Source organism: Zootoca vivipara, chromosome 1 (genome assembly GCF_965207765.1).
Source record: "Zootoca vivipara chromosome 1, rZooViv2.hap1.1, whole genome shotgun sequence".
Taxonomy (NCBI): Eukaryota; Metazoa; Chordata; class Lepidosauria; order Squamata; family Lacertidae; genus Zootoca; species Zootoca vivipara.
This window is the reverse complement of record NC_142582.1, coordinates 127,850,167-127,866,886: the sequence shown is the minus strand read 5'-3', so window position 1 is coordinate 127,866,886 and position 16,720 is coordinate 127,850,167. Positions and strand designations below refer to the sequence as shown.

The window sequence follows — 16,720 nt, the reverse complement described above, 5'->3', positions numbered from 1 at the left end:
AAATACCCAGCTCCATCAACCACTCCTCATCAGGCTTGGTTTCCAGACCCTTGATCATCTTGGTTGCTCTCCTCTGCACACATTCCAGTTTTGAGAATCCAAGTAAGACCCTTCCTTCCTTCCTTCCTTCCTTCCTTCCTTCCTTCCTTCCTTCCTTCCTTCCTTCCTTCCTTCCTTCCTTCCTTCCTTCCTTGCTAAATTTTTTTATCAAAGCACAATACATATCCTGTAATGAAGAGGCATTATAATCCGATGCAGAAAACACAGCTATTTCACAGTTTATTAGGAATTACTTTAACTTATAGACTAGCTAGCCAGTTTTTAAGGAATCAGTTGAATGTCACACCGCCATATAATTCTAAAAAGCTCAGCGGAGGTTCTTGAGTATTTTTCTGTCCGTCTCCACAAGAAAGGAATGATAAATTCTCCTCCAGTGGAAATGTAGATGACTGACTCCTTTTGGGCAGTGTTATTTTTGCCCTCTACTGACATTTTGTGAGGTTGCTGTTTGATCCACAGGTGCCAGTAATGATGTTACCAGTTCAAACAACACAGTAATCCAGGCCAGACCAACGATGAACCAAATGGATGCGACCATCCGGTAGCCTAAAAAATAGTTCCTGTCACGGTTCCTCCCTGGAGACACAAGAGAAAAGCAACAATAATGTGTGAGGAGGTGATTTAAAGGACCCGTCAACTCAGTTTATCTAAACTTCGTTAGCTCACATTCACACCATACAAATACATTTCTACCACTGAATTGTGGGAAGATGAACACAGGAAACTGCCAATGTCCTTTTTATTGGCTATTCGTGATGGTTTGGGCTCATGATGCTGTTTTGGCCTGCAAAAGCTTTGGGGTGGTTGTACATCCTATAACTTCCTGCTTAATAATCATCATCATAATATTTGTATCCCACCCATCTGACTTGGTTTCCCCAGCCACTCTGAGAGGCGTCCAGAATATATCAAAACATTATAAAACATACAACATTAATAACTTCCCAGGCGGTTGCTGAACAACTCCAGGCACGCCTGGAAGAAGCGGACCATTTGGATCCCTTCCAGTCGTGATTCAGGCCTCATCATGGGACTGAAACTGCCTTGGTTGCACTGGTCGATGGTCACATGGGCTAGGGACAAAGGTGAGATCTGTTTCCTAGTTCTGCTGGATCTCTCAGCAGCTTTTGACACCATCGACCATAACATCCTTCTGGACCCTCTAGAGGGGTTGGGAGCTGGGGGCACTGTCATACAGTGGTTCTGCTCCTTCCTCCTGGGCCGTGTTCAGAAAGTGGTGGTGGGGGATGAGTGTTCAGACCCCTGGGCTATCACTTGTGGGGTGCCTCAGGGTCCTGTCCTCTCCCCCATGCTTTTTAATATCTACATGCGGCCGCTGGGAGAGATCATCAGGGCGTTTGGGCTGGGTGTCCATCAATATGCAGATGATACCCAGCTCTACCTCTCTTTTAAATCGGAACCAGTGAAGGCGGTGAAGGCCCTGTGTGAGTGCCTGGAGGCAGTTGGAGGATGGATGGCGGCTAACGGATTGAGGTTGAATTCAACAACTAGTCTATTCCAAACTTAAAAATGGAAAGCGTAATGCAACAAAAGAGGTTTAAAGACTGTCTCATGGCAAATCTTTAAAACTGTAGTATAAACACTGACAACTGGTAAACACTGGCCTCCGAGCGCTCCAGTTGGAGAACAGCCTTTACCAACGGTGTCATGGGCTTTGAAGACACTCGAACTCAGGATGCAAGGGAGAAACGTGCTAAGAGGAAGGCACGCTTGACAAATCCACACCATGATCAACTCCCACCCAGAAACCAATGTCCCCACTGTGAAGGACGTGTGAGTCCAGAATTGGCCACCACATTCACTTACGGACTCATTGTTAAAACTGTGTTTATGGAAGACAATCTTACTTGGCTACGAGTGATCGCCAAAGAAAGAAAAAAGAAACTGTTCTTGGGGGACAGGAGGGGGGAAGGTGTGGAGGACTCCCTGGTCCTGAATGGGGTAACTGTGCCTCTGAAGGACCAGGTGTGCAGCCTGGGAGTCATTTTGGACTCACAGCTGTCCATGGAGGCACAGGTCAATTCTGTGTCCAGGACAGCTGTCTACCAGCTCCATCTGGTACGCAGGCTGAGACCCTACCTACCCGTGGACTGTCTCACCAGAGTGGTGCATGCTCTAGTTATCTCTTGCTTGGACTACTGCAATGCGCTCTATGTGGGGCTACCTTTGAAGGTGACCCAGAAACTACAACTAATCCAGAATGCGGCAGCTAGACTGGTGACTGGGAGCGGCCGCCAGGACCACATAACACCGGTCCTGAAAGACCTACATTGGCTCCCAGTACGTTTCCGAGCACAATTCAAAGTCTTGGTGCTGACCTCTAAAGCCCTAAATGGCCTCGGTCCAGTATACCTGAAGGAGCGTCTCCACCCCCATCATAAAATCATAGAGTTGGAAAAGACCACAAGGGCCATCCAGTCCAACCCCGTGCCAAGCAGGAATCATTCTGCCTGGACACTGAGGTCCAGCACCGAGGGCCTTCTGGAAGTTGCCTCACTGCGAGAAGCAAAGCTACAGGGAACCAGCCAGAGGGCCTTCTCGGTAGTGGCGCCTTCCCTGTGGAATGCCCTCCCATCAGGTGTCAAAGAGATAAACAACTACCTGACATTTAGGAAACATCTGAAGGCAACCCTGTTTAGGGAAATTTTTAATGTGTGACATTTTAATGTATTTAAATCTTTGTTGGAAGTCACCCAGAGTGGCTGGGGAGACCCAGCCAAATGGGCAGGGTACAAATAAGTTGTTGTTGTTGTTGTTATACAGGGCTGCCTTCAGGTGTCTTCTTCTTCTTCTTTTTACTGGAAGGAATTTTTTTATTTTGTTTCGACTACGTCAGACTAACACGGCTACCTACCTGTAACTAGGAAACTAAAATATTATCTTAAAGGTTTCAAAATAAAACATCACAAAGGATCTCAATTACAGAATACATATTTAACACAAAGTTCACAAAGAAAAGAATCTTAAACATTTCAAAAGAAAACATTGCAAAGTGAAGACAAATATAAAATGCACATTTAAAAGAGCATAGTTTATACCCAAATTCAACACTGAACTACAAGTGTTATTCCAATCCTGCTAGTGGTTTTGATGGTTTACAATGGTTTTTAAGGTAAATTCTGTATTTTCCCCATTCCTTATTAAAATGTTGGTCTTCCTGATTTCTGATTCTTCCGGTCATCAACTTAATCTGCCATTCTTCTCTGATAGGGACTCTGTCTTCTTCCCATCTCTGGGCTAGTAACATCCGAGCAGCAGTACATAAATAGTCTTTTCTGATCTGTTGGAATTTTGGCACCTAAGGAACTACTTTCACTTAAAAAGCCAAGGTTCTAGCCGTTATAGCACTGGAGAGAGGATTCAGGAGCATTGTAAATGGATGATCTAAGGCAGCGTTTCTCAACCGCTGTTCCGAGGCACACTAGTGTGCCGCGACGTGCCGCGACGAGAAGGGCGATTTGCATTGTCACGTGCCTGGCGGCCGCCAATAATCAGCGCTGACCCGCCGGAAAGCAATATTTCTCCTCCTCTTTCCCAAAGCTCAGTGCAAACGAGCCTGGCGGCCGCCAATACACAACGCCAGAAAGCAATATTTGGCAAGTGTTTCTTACAGTCATAATTATAATATAGGGCGGCACAGAGATAATTTTTTTAACTTTTTAAATGGTGGTGTGCCTCGTGATTTTTTTCACGGAACAAGTGTGCCGTGGCCCAAAAAAGGTTGAGAAACACTGATCTAAGGGAGCTCTGAGCTCCCAACTCTCTTCCCCATTTTTAAAAACTAACTCCTTCCCCCCACCTTTTTGCTTTGCTTATGAAACATGTTGCAAAGCACAGTGCAGGTGAGACCCCAGCTGCCTGCCCACCACCTTAAATTGTGATACACTCCACTATGTCCACTCCACTATGTCTTCTAAAGGTTGTGTAGTTCTTTATCTCCTTGACATCTTCCTGGTTCCCTGTAACCTCACTTCTTGCAGTGAGGGACCCACCAGAAGACTCTCGGAGATGGACCTCAGTGTCAGGGCTGAACAATGGGGGTGCAGTTGCAGTTCTAACCAAGAGAATGGTGCAAAAGCACTGTGCAGGAAAACGTACTGAGCATTTTCTTTTCTTTATGTTTGATGCTTCTAGCCCAGTCCTCTGCAATACAGGAATCTCAGCTAAAGCATCCATGACAGATGGCCATCCATGTTGTTGTTTAGTCGTTTAGTCGTGTCCGACTCTTCGTGACCCCATGGACCAGAGCACGCCAGGCACTCCTGTCTTGCACTGCCTCCCGCAGTTTGGTCAAACTCATGTTCGTAGCTTCGAGAACACTGTCCAACCATCTCGTCCTCTGTCGTCCCCTTCTCCTAGTGCCCTCCATCTTTCCCAACATCAGGGTCTTTTCCAAGGATTCTTCTCTTCTCATGAGGTGGCCAAAGTATTGGAGCCTCAGCTTCACGATCTGTCCTTCCAGGGAGCACTCAGGGCTGATTTCCATCCAACCTCTGCTTAAAATACCCCAAGGAAAGAGACTCCACCACCTCTCATGGAAGTCTATTGCACTGCCGAGCTGCTCTTACTTGGATTTCTGTATTTTAATATTTTGTTGGAGGCCAGTTGGGCGGGGTATAAATAAATAAATTATTATTATTATTATTATTATTATTATTATTATTATTATTATCTTACTGTCAGAATTTTTTAATGAATGTTTAGTCAGAAGCTCGTTTCTTGTAACTTGAAGCCATTGGTTTGAGTCCTACCTTCAAGAGCAGGAGAGAACAAGCATGCTCCCTCTTCCATGTGACAGCCCTTAATATATTTGAAGATGGCTATCATATCTCTTCTCAGTCTCTTCTTTTCCAGGCTAAACATTCCCAGCTCCTTCAACCATTCCTCATAAGGCTTGGTTTCCAGACCCTTGATCATCTTGGCTGCCCTTCTCTGCACATGTTCCAACTTATCAACAGCCTTCTTAAACTGTGGTGCCCAAAACTGGACACAGTATTCTAGGTGTGGTCTGACCAAGGCAGAATAGAGTGGTACTACGGTATTATTTCTCTTGATCTAGACACTATACTTCTGTTGATGCAGTCTAGAATAGCATTACCTTTTTCTTTTCTTTTTCTTTTTGCTACTGCATCACTCAGTTGATTCAAGTTAAGATTGTGGTCTATTAAGACCCCTAGATCCTTTTCACATGTAAGCCAGGTGTCCCCCATCCTATATTTGTGCAGCTGGTTCTTCCTGACTAAGTGCAGAACCTTACATTCGTCCCTATTGAAATGCATTTTGTTAGCTTGTGTCCAGTTATCCAATCTGTTAAGGTCATTATGAATTGTGATTCCATCTTCTGTGGCATTAGCTACCCCTCCGAGTTTGGTGTCATCTGTACATTTGAGAACCATCCTCTCAATTCATTCAACCAAGCATTTATAAAGACGTTGAACAACAACAGGCCCAGAACAGAACCCAGTGGCACCATACTTGTCACTTTTTTCCAGGATATCGAGGAACCATTAATGAGTACTCTTTGGGATGGCTTCTGTAAATCCGGAACTGTTCCTGGAAAATAGGGATACTTGGAGGGTCTGTACTTGAGAAACTTAAAATATGGTTTGGGTTCCAAATTATAATCATTGCAAGTGTATGAAACCTGAACTGAGCTTTCATATTCTTCTGTAGTCAAATATGCTTTAGTCAAAGCATATCAACATGTTCTGTTTTCAACAGTGTTTATTCATATAGTCTTCAAAACATTGCCATTCGGATGTATGTTTTTGGTTTGTTTGTCTGCCTTCTTATATATTCAGTTAGCGTTGGCATTTCTATGAATTCAGTTTGTATAACCATTCTTTCATGGGTATTGCTTCACTTTTCCATTTGCTAGCATATATTATCCTGTCGGCGGCTGTGGCATATAAGAAAATTCCTTTCATCTTCTGTGGTATGTCTTTTCCCAATAGGCCTAATAAGTATGCCTCTGGTTTCTTTTGTATAGATGTTTTTAACATTTTAACATAAAGTTCTTCATGGATAACACCCCAATAAGCCTTGGTTTTGTCGCAATTCCACCAGATGTGAAACATTGTTCCTTCCAGTCTTCCACATTTCCAGCATAAGTTGGACTTTTGTTTGTAGATTTTAACAAACTTGGATGGTGTTAGGTGCCCTACTTGTCACTTTTTTCCAGGATTTCAAGGAACCATTAATGAGTACTCTTTGGGATGGCTTCTTTATATCCAAAACTGCTTCTGGAAAATAGGGATACTTGGAGGGTCCGTACTTGAGAAACTTAAAATATGGTTTGGGTTCCATATTATAATCATTGCAGGTCATCATTTTGTACGAAACCTGAACTGAGCTTTCATATTCTTTGGTAGAACAGATTGGTTGCCACCAGTACCTTGAGGCCACAAATGACCCAGCTTTATCTGTACAACCAGTTAAGCCCACAATATCAAAGTATTTTGAAAGCCTTACCTATTAGATAGTCTCCAAAACCAATGGTGCTGAGTGTAATAAATGTATAATAGATAGCTTCATGATACTGCCACCCCTCCTGCCATTGATAGAGGAATGGTGGCAAAATAAGAAACATTATAATTCCCAGAACCACAAACACGAAAATGTATCTTGCTGATTTCTGAAAGATAAAGCAAAAAAAGAAAAGAAAAAAGGCAGGTTTGATGGAACAGAGCTCAGTTTTCTTGGCTTGTAGCCATGCACAGGGATTTTAGGCTGCATTGGACAAACGGAGAGCTCTCTATATTGAATTAAATATTAAATAGAGAGCTCTCTATATTGGACAAGCAGGCCAAACCCTACGCCAAAGGATAAATGGACATAAATCTGACATCAGGAATCACAAGTCAGAGAAACCAGTAGGAGAACACTTCAATCTCCCAGGACATTCTATACAAGATCTCAAAGTAGCTGTTTTATTACAGAAAAATTTCAGAAACAGACTGGAAAGAGAAGTTGCTGAATTGCAACTCATTACCAAGCTTAAAACCATGGAGAGACCTAGTCTGAATAAGGACACTGGATTCTTATCTCATTATACATGATAAAGCTTTCTTTAGCCACCTCACCCCTTTTCCCTGCAAGACCAATTGCAGTCGTTAACAGTCGATAACAGTCATCAACAGGTTTACCACTCCTATCAGCCAATCACCCATTCCCACCACCCTTCTGAGTAATACCTTTCCCCACCCTCTCACTATATATAAGGGTATGTTGACTTCTGTTTCAGTGTATCTGAAGAAGTGTGCATGCACACGAAAGCTCATACCAATGACAAACTTAGCTGGTCCCTAAGGTGCTACTGGAAGGATTTTTTTTATTTTGTTTTGACTTCATTTTAGAAACAGGCAAGTATCTAAAAGCATTGGTCTGTCATAATCCCGTGTTAGCTTGGCAAACTTGATTTTCTAAACATTGAAAAAAATGGTGACGATAAATTCCATGAATTTGAGAAGATATATTTTGCAAATTTATCCCAGAGCCATTTTCACTAAAGGCAAACAGCTGTGTTCCAAAAATATATGCTTCTTGAAACAAATGAGGGGTTTCTCTCATTCCTTTTTTTAAAAATCATTTTTATTAATTTTCCAATACAGACAGCCAATTAACATATAATCATATTCCAATTAAAAACAATAAACTAAAGAAAGAGCCAAATTGTAGTCCAAATTATTTATTATTAATTTTTTCAGGGCGTTCCATAGTCTGGACCTCCTGAAGAACATTCTCATGTCTCGTTCCCACTTCGTTGCTCTCCTATTTTCCACATTCTGATTTTACCACTTTAAAGTCCTCAGTCCCTGGCTGTGCGATTCTCAATCATGTCAAAAGTCATATATAAATCATTTGACAATCAATCGGCTTTCGGAGACCACACATTCCCCCCTCCTGGGCCCTAGGAGGGGGGCTGCTAGACATCCATCTAGCCTTCTCTCTCACACTTAATGAAGAAACTCTGCAAACAGCTACTCTGCATGTTATCCAAAATTATTGTCTCAAATCACTACAAAGTCAGCCAACAAGCATCTCCAATTCCTTTGAAACAGGGAGAAACTCACATTTTTCTGTGCTGCGTCATTAACGAGCGCCATCTTGTTTCTTCTTTTTTTAACCAAGTCTTTCAAGCCAAATAAAACTACACAGTTGAATATCCAATTATAAATAGAAGTCCATCTGTACTCTTCAAAATAAATTAAGTTTCTTAATGAGGCTTGGCAGAAAAACCAATTGTAAGTATGGTGAAGAAAAAAAGATCGTACCGATACCGCCGTAATCCAAACACCATGACAAGAATCTCTTTGAAGTCTGAGCCTTGAAGTCCTAGCCAGGGACTTTACAAATCTGCAGGTTTTTTCTCAGTCTTCTTCGGTCCAGACTATGTCTGTTTATTGTCCAAATCTGACTCTTTTATCAAACAGATCTTTCCAGCTATGAGAGTGGCTTCAGAGAGTGCCAGCCGTTTTTGTGCTCTGGGACCCAGTGTCCTGCCTCTTGCGCAATGCAAGCTGGCAATCTCAGACAATCTGCGGGTCTATGAGACAGTCCTCCCCCACCCTTGGGAGACTGCCAGGGCTAATTACCCCCATATCAGCCCTGAATTACTTGCACTGCTGGGGTCCGATCGTATGGGAATCAGCCATTTCCCACAGCCAGAAACAGGAAGCCCGAGTTTCTCTCACTCCTACTTGAAGGCAGAGCTTGAATTTGTCTTCTTCAATTATTTAGAGGGCATAATTGCACATGTCTAATTTATTCTTGTCTTCCTCTTAATATAGAAGCAGCTAACCATACAGTGATACCTCGGGTTATGAACTTAATTCATTCCGGAGGTCCGTTCTTAACCTGAAAAACGTTCTTAACCTGAGCTACCACTTTAACTAATGGGGCCTCCCGCTGTGAAATATAATAGATAAAAGAAGAGATCTGTTGGATCAGGCAGGGGCCCATATAGTCAAGGATCCTGTTCTCATCAAAGCTGACCAGATGCCCACAGGAAACTTGCCTCAGTCTTGTGACTGGTAAGATTAGAAATCATCTCTAGATAAATAAACTGAATTACCTTGTTTTTTTTCTTTCCATATACTGCATCTGCACAGCTTTTGAAGGTTCCTGAGACTAAAGAGCCAATATAGTTCAAGCAGATGAGGTAGAAGGGAATTCCAAAGAGAGCAAAAATAACACAAAAAATCTGGCCTCCTTTCGTTCGGGGACAGAGGTATCCATAGCCTGTTGAAAGATTAAGAAAGGGTTGTAAAGGACGTCAGCAACTGCCGATTTGCCAATCATCTTCAGATGTTTCAGTTCTTCAAAATTTGTGACACAGTTATTGGATTTAAAAAATGAATTACAAAATACTTATTTGTTTTGGGATAAATTTAGAAATGTATTTGATGATATGTCTTTGGGGATTAAATTGGGCATGCAAGGAACAACCACCGTTGTGCCCAGGTACCCCATAATAGCCCTGAAGGTAAGTCTTTAGGGCATCTGCAGTGAGGAGACAACAGAGTTCCTCCATCACCATCATGGCTAAAATCAGTTGCAATTCCCAAGTCCCTAAAGACTTTAAAAATGCTCTAAGAATTTGATTTCTTTCCACTCCAGTGTGACCTGACCTGATCGGTATGCCCAGGTGAGAGCTGGGATGGGTAAGGGATAAGGGTTATGATCTACCTCTGATAGAAGGCTCTGAATCTTTTCTCCTTAATTCCTTCCTTCCTTCCTTCCTTCCTTCCTTCCTTCCTTCCTTCCTTCCTTCCTCTATTTACAGTATTTGTTATTTATTTATTTATTTCTCTCTGTGTTTCCTCTTTTCTTTTACTTTATATCAGTTTGGTTTTTATTGCATTGTATGTTGAAAAGTTTCAATAAATAAGCAGCATGCTCCATGCATCTCTAAGGACCAGACCGAGTTGTTTTCAGCTGAGATCCTATGAAGATTTTGCCAAGCACCAGGAATAACCAGAGAACCAATTAGAAAAGTAATAGTATCTACTGATCCAAATTCGCAAGTGAACAGAGCCAAGAAATGAAGTCTCCTGGGATACCTCAAGTCCAAAGACTGAGAAACAGATAATGCCCTTTTCCTGTGTCTCAGAAGTGGCTGCTTTATGGCCTGCACTCAAAGTACGGATTAGTTTATCCCTAGCACACTTGAATCAACACCAGAAAGCTTCACTAGAGCTTTCCAAACTGTGTGTCGTGACACTTTAGTGTGTTGGCTGCAGTGTGTAGGTGTGTCATGCAAACGCTGGAAAGGGGTTAGTTTAACCGCCAGTTTGCTAGTAAAACTGAATTACTGTGTCACAAATTGATGCATGTATAAAAAGTGTGTCACCAACATGAAACGTTTTGAAAGCTCTGGATTAAACAGTGCTAAAAGGGTAGGTTCACCCACTCATTCAGTGCATTGTTTTCTTCATTGAAGGCATTCATCCAGACAAAAAGGGTGTGTGCTTTCTTGTGTACAGTGGTACCTCGAGTTAAGAACTTAATTCGTTCCGGAAGTCCGTTCTTAACCTGAAACTGTTCTTACTCTAGATAAATCGCCGGTGATTTCTGCTCTCATCCTGAAGCAAAGATCTTAACCCAAGGAATTTTTTCTGGGTTAGCGGAGTCTTAATCTGAAGCATCTGTAACCCGTGGTACCACTGTATTGTGTAAATTACTGGAAAGAAGTTGCCATCCTATGCAAATTTATCGGGGAGCAAATCCCACTGAATGCATGGGGTTGTTCTGAGAGGGACGGATTTGCATTGAGAGACGGTCATGGGGTCAGTTGCACCTGGTGGGGTTTGAACTTGTTTCCTAGCCCAACTGCTTTCCACAGGGTAGTTTTAATAATGGGTTGGCCCCAGAAGGGTGGGGACTAAATAACTAACCAGGGAATGGAAGACAAAGATGAGATGTGAAGATATGATAAAGGAGCCAAAGCAAAGCCTGCAGCTTAATCTAAGTGAGAGTAGTTGCATCCCCTGCATATTATATTCAGGGAGAAGCCAGAACCAGATGACAGTACCTACTGTGGATAACATTGTGCCCACGAAGAAGAAAGAATTAGCGAAATTCCAGCTGCCTTGTTTGTCATGAGGCTGGGTTCCTACTGGATCTATTCCCATCTCAGTAGCTTTTATCAGTTTCTGCAATTGAAGGCAAGACTCAGTTTGAATATTCCAACAATAAGAATAGCCCTTCCTCTGATTTATCACCAGATAACGCTAACCAAATCATGATTCATTCAGAATGGAAATTCTTCTGGATCAGTCCAGCACGTTCTTCCCCCAGTGGCCAGCCCAATGCTTATGGGAAGCCCACAAACAAGACCTGAGCACAACAGCCCTCCCCTCACTTGTCACCCCCAGAAACTGATAGGCATAGTATGGCTTATGCACACTTAACTCTTCCTCCACTCTTTCCAGGCAAAGGACCGCACTCCAAGGGGTGCTTGCTGTGGTTTGCACCAAGCTTTCCCAGTGAAAACTGGGATCTATGTTTGAGTTGTTGAGAGTGATGCAGTGGTTTCACCCACAAAGCTTAGTGATAAAGTAGGCTCCTTACACAATACTTGAAGACAAGTCTTGACTTGTCAGGATCCCAACTAGGGCTTTCTTTCAGCCAGAACTCTCTAGAACTCAGTTCCGTCACCTCTCAAGTAGGCTCCTTTGCCATTATAGGAGAAGGAGGGAGGTGTTCATGGTGAGTTCTGAGAACTCCCGGCACCTTATTTCCTAGAAAAATAGCACTGATGGCAACAGTATAACAAGGTGTATTGTTTATATATCAAGTTCAATACTAAGTGTTTCTCTCCCTTGAACCCAAGAGAGGGTTTGGTCTTCTTGCTCCAAAAACATACACTTTCGTAGCAATGCATAAATCTTTTTTAAAAATCATTTTTATTAAATTTTCCACTTTAACTATCCAATCAAATCACATTAAATTTTCCAAATTATACATATACATATCAAATAGTCCTAATATTCTGCCAAATTATAAAAATTTTAATAGGACTTCCCATGCTTCAAGTTCAGAGGGTTCTGATCATCTCATACTTCTGTTGCCTTTCATAGTCATTTCCAATGGTTCTTCTAATTCTTTGTGTTGTTATCCTTCATTCTTTCACAGCTTCTGAGTTGTTCCCACAAGCGAGTTAAAACAAACAATGATGTGTTTCTGTACGGATTTTATGTCTATGATTCGCCTCTAGAAGTTTGCAGTATCTCCTCACATGCTGGTGTGTCTGCCGAATCAATCCAAAAGTCTTTTCGCTGGTGGCAGCCGCCATCTTCACATAGTTCCAATAAAATCAAGTCTAAGCACCTGCTCAGTAATTTTCCTAGACCGATTGCATCAAACATTAGCCTTTCCTGGGGAGATTTACCAAATCACACTGGAAATACAAATATAATGACATATTAAAGGCTCACCTCCCCCTATGACTATTTTATAATTCTGCAGCCTGGTCTTGACTTCCAATATGGCGGATTTCCAAATTAAAAGTGTGGCACAGCTCCCACATAGATTCCAGGAAACCGTCCAAAGTTTTTTAATGACTGGTTCAGCGGCTATTGAGATCCTGCTTCTGTCTGATGTCAACAAATTGGAGAATCTTTTATCCTCTTCCAAGCAAATCAAAGATCAAAAGCCTTAATTATGTAATATTCTTATTTCCACACAGTTTGTAATTTTAGAGCCATATTATGTCAACAAATACAAAACTTTCCAGTCTCACTTGTTATAGATAATGTAAATGATTCTTCTGGGGGCGTTTTGCCAAGTAATATAACAATGCTGGCCACATGACCCGGAAGCTGTACGCCGGCTGCCTCAGCCAGTAAAGTGAGATGAGTGCCACAACCGCAGAGTCGACTGTTACTGGACCTAATGGTCAGGGGTCCCTTTACCTTTATAATAAAGCAAAGCACAATAATAAGAGAGACTTGCCCCCCCCCATTCTGTTCTGTTCCAACATACCAACTTAGATGTTAGTCCTTCTTCCACTCAGTCTTTTTTGGCACCTCAGTGGCTAGGTTAATTAGCAGAGTAATTCCTCCCTCCTCGCTCGAAGCATATCCAAAACTTAAATCCAATTTTTCATCTTGAGAAATAGAACTTGATTCGCTCATGGAAACAGCGTCCAGGAGAGCCAGACTCTCTCGGGGGCTTTCCATCCAGTGCCCCCCCCCCAGCCCCTTCCTTCCGAATTTGGGGCTGGGTTGTTGGGCATCTGTGGATGAGACTGTGTCTTCCCGTACCCCCCGGGAAGATTTTGGGAGGCTGATTACTTCCATCCCAGCCTCTAATTACCCCGTGGGAGCCGTAGCGATGGAATTTTCAGTCATCTTCCGTGGTGCCTCAAGAAGAAGTCCGTAGCAATGCAAAAATCATTACCCTTGGCTTGCCTGACAGGATCTGCTTGGAGTATTGGCTCTCCCATATTCTCAGTCAACAAAACAACGGTGAGATGACCCCATCTCCCACCCTCTGTTCTAAGGTACAAACAAACACTTTTCAAGGTAGCTAACCAGACAATAATTCAGCTTTTCTGTGACCTTGAACAGAGTCACCTCTTTTGCAGCTGCTACATGATGTATGCTCTCTTTCTCCCCAATTTATTTTTATAAAATACGTTTCCCAACAAATACACTATAGTCATACCTTTGTTCTCGGACGCCTTGGTACTCGGACATTTTGGCTCCAGAATGCCGCAAACCCAGAAGTGAGTGTTTCAGTTTGCGAATGTTTTTCTTAAGCTGAACATCTGACGCGGCTCCGGCAGCCAATCGGAAGCCGCGCCTCGGTTTTCGAACCATTTCGGGAGTCGAATGGACTACCGGAATGGATTAAGTACGATAGCCAAGGTTCGACTGTCCAAATATTAACAAAAACCCACTCTTTATAGCTGAATTGGAGGAAACATAAATTTGGGTTTTCCGTGGCAATGATTCAGCTTTTCTGTGACCTTGAACAGAGTCACCTGTTTTGCAGCTGCTACATGATGCATGTTCTCTTTCCCTAATTTATATTATTTGCAAAATACATTTCCCAACAAATACAGTACAAATACTAACAAAAACCTGTTCTTTGTAGATGAATCGGAGCAAACGTCAATTTGGGTTTGCAATGGATAGCTGTTAACAAGCTGGTTTTCATGAGGAATGCCCCAGAGCAACGAAATGGTGCTCAGACACGGAGCTTTAAATCATGGGCCATGCCTGGAAAGAGGGGGCGAAAGTTCAGTGTGCATAAGCCCTTGCTGCCTCCAACAGTGTTGGCAGAACACAGCCCTAATGGCTAGTAGTCATTCATTGTCTTATCCTCCATCAATTTGCCTAATCCTCCATGGGGATAACATTTCACACATGGAAGGAAGGCTGAGTCCTTATGGCTTATGCTGGCCACTGATTCTGTCCCCACCTCGATTCCCACCTCCTAAACTGTATTCCCCCCATATATACTTTCTGACCTCTTAACCTCTGGTGTCATTCCACGGTCATCCCTTTTAGTCTTGCTGAAGTAATGACTTACCACTATGAATAACTCCACCTCTTCTGGCCCGCAATTTTTGTAGTTCAAAAGAAATTCCTCTTTCCGGCGAAAAATGTCCTCTTTTACATATTTGTGGTTATCGTTCTCCAGAATCTCAAAGACGAAGGAACCCATCACTACGTAAGTCATGTAGCCAGCCAGCAGTAGGGTGCCCTGTGCTCGGTTCATATGCATGTTGTTCTGTGTGGGAATGAGAGCCAAGGAAGAAGCAGACACAAGAGCAACTATGGTTTAGTAAGCAAGTCCTTACTTGTCTTGACCCAGACTCAAGAGTACAGTCCCATAGCTGGGCACTGTCCATAGCTGGGCCCAAGCTAACCAAATGAATTTCAATAGGGATGAATGTAAGATTCTGCACTTAGGCAGGAAGAACCAGATGCACAAATAAAAGATGGCTTACTAGCAGTGCATGCAAAAAGGATCCAAGGGTCTTGGTGGACCACAAGCTGAACATGAGACAACAGTGTGATATTAATACCATGAGATTTATCTAAATTAGCATCATTAAACATCAACAAAATATATCATGAGGTATCAATGGATATCGACAAATGGCAGTCATTGAACCTGACCCTGTGGGGGAAAGTCACTGCTGTTAAAATGAACATAATACCTAGACTAACTTATATCTTATGAGGAATTCCAATTCACATATCAAGAAATGGTTGTATGGAAGAGGTGGATGAATTTGGGTGTATTAATGTTAGACCAGCTGATAAACGAAGTGGATGTATTTTATATATATTCTGTCTTAAGTGACAAATACAGATTACCTACAAATGCCCAATGGCAATATCTCCAATTAAAACGCTTGCTAACCACCATCTACAGACCAGCAGCTTTTACAGCCTCAGAGACCCCAGAGATATTGAAGCAGTTGATTAATTCTTACGCAACAAAAAAGGGCCATCAACATATATAAATATTTTTTTCTAAGAAACCAGGTATTGAGGGTGGGATGGGATAAAGAATTAGAGACCTAATTTCGAGCTCACAGTGGGAAACTCTTTAAAGTGCTTTAACAGGGGGGTTCTCTGGACTGTCAATTGAGGTTCATACAACAAAAAATAATATTTCGAATATACTGAACCCCATTACGTTTGTTTAAAAAAGGGCTATCTAAGGTATCTAATTGTTGGAGATGCAATCAGTAAAATGCTCCCCCAAAATCTATGTTTTCTTCATTGTCCTATATTGAAAGATTTTTGGCAGAAGGTAACAAAAACTATCCAGAGAACTGTATGAAATAATCTTACATTTACAGTGCAAAATATCCTTTTGACATGGAACCTCACAATAGGACAATATGAATGGACTCCCCATGCCCTTATCATGGCAAAAAGATGGATACTGATGAATTGGAAAAATAAAAATGAGGCTTCCTTCTACCATTGGATTGAAGACAAACTCGGGAATGGCAAAGCCTGCTAATGCAGGAAAATTCCTTTCCAGCCTTTCAACAGCGCCCCTGATGTAGCAGCACCTGTGTTCCTGTGGAGAAGAGGTTAACCTGAAAAAGAAGACCTAACTGAGGGAGGGCTGGGTGGGAGAAGCTCTGGAGCCAACTGGCACTCCGCAGGTAAGGTTCACCTTCTGTTGTGTGGGCAGGGCGGTCCCTCCCCTTACCTGGCCGATCCCCTGGCAACGCCTCCCCATGCGAGATTGGGTGATTGGCTGAGGTAGGCGGAGACCTCCAGGTATCCAGCCTGGGGAGGATGAAGCCAGGCCAAACTACCAGGAGCCGCACTGGGATCCGGAGGGCTGCGCGCAACCACGCAAAAGGCGCCTTCCATTTGATTTGGGGAGCGGTCATTGGGAAACATGGAGGGGAAAAACCAGGAGGCTTTATCATGGTGGAGCTAATGTGTTTTCCCACATCCCTAACCAGCCCAGGGGTCATTTGGAGGAGGGAATTGAAAGGAGGGGAGAGGTCTTTGCTTGGCTTCTCACTCACCCTGACAGGGTCCTTCGATTCCAAATCCTCTTAAATGATCCACTTTTTCAACTTCCTATATCTGATGAGAGAGTCTCAGTGGTTCCCTTTCACTGGGTAGCTATTTGGGAGTAGCAGCTTAGGCTC

General features: G+C 42.7%; 1 protein-coding gene across 1 annotated transcript; it reads right to left on the bottom strand.

The window, feature by feature from the left end:
- Nucleotides 1-469: 469 nt before the first annotated feature.
- Nucleotides 470-14,814, bottom strand: LOC118097864 (potassium channel, subfamily K, member 16-like). Its single transcript, XM_060281974.1, has 5 exons — nucleotides 14,620-14,814; nucleotides 11,114-11,234; nucleotides 9,155-9,321; nucleotides 6,553-6,715; nucleotides 470-636 (listed from the first exon to the last, which is right to left on the bottom strand). The coding sequence occupies exons 1-5, from the start codon at nucleotides 14,812-14,814 to the stop codon at nucleotides 470-472; spliced, it is 813 nt and encodes a 270-aa protein (XP_060137957.1).
- Between the last annotated feature and the right edge of the window lie 1,906 nt (nucleotides 14,815-16,720).

What these genes read in the sequence shown, in the direction of transcription:
- LOC118097864 (XM_060281974.1), bottom strand. Translation starts at nt 14,814, where the DNA reads ATGCATATGAACCGAGCACAGGGCACCCTACTGCTGGCTGGCTACATG. An exon ending in AGGTGGAGTTATTCATAGTG is followed by an intron (nt 11,235 to 14,619) that starts GTAAGTCATTAC and finishes CTTCAATTGCAG; the next exon opens with AAACTGATAAAAGCTACTGA. An exon ending in TTTTGGAGACTATCTAATAG is followed by an intron (nt 637 to 6,552) that starts GTAAGGCTTTCA and finishes TTGTGTCTCCAG; the next exon opens with GGAGGAACCGTGACAGGAAC.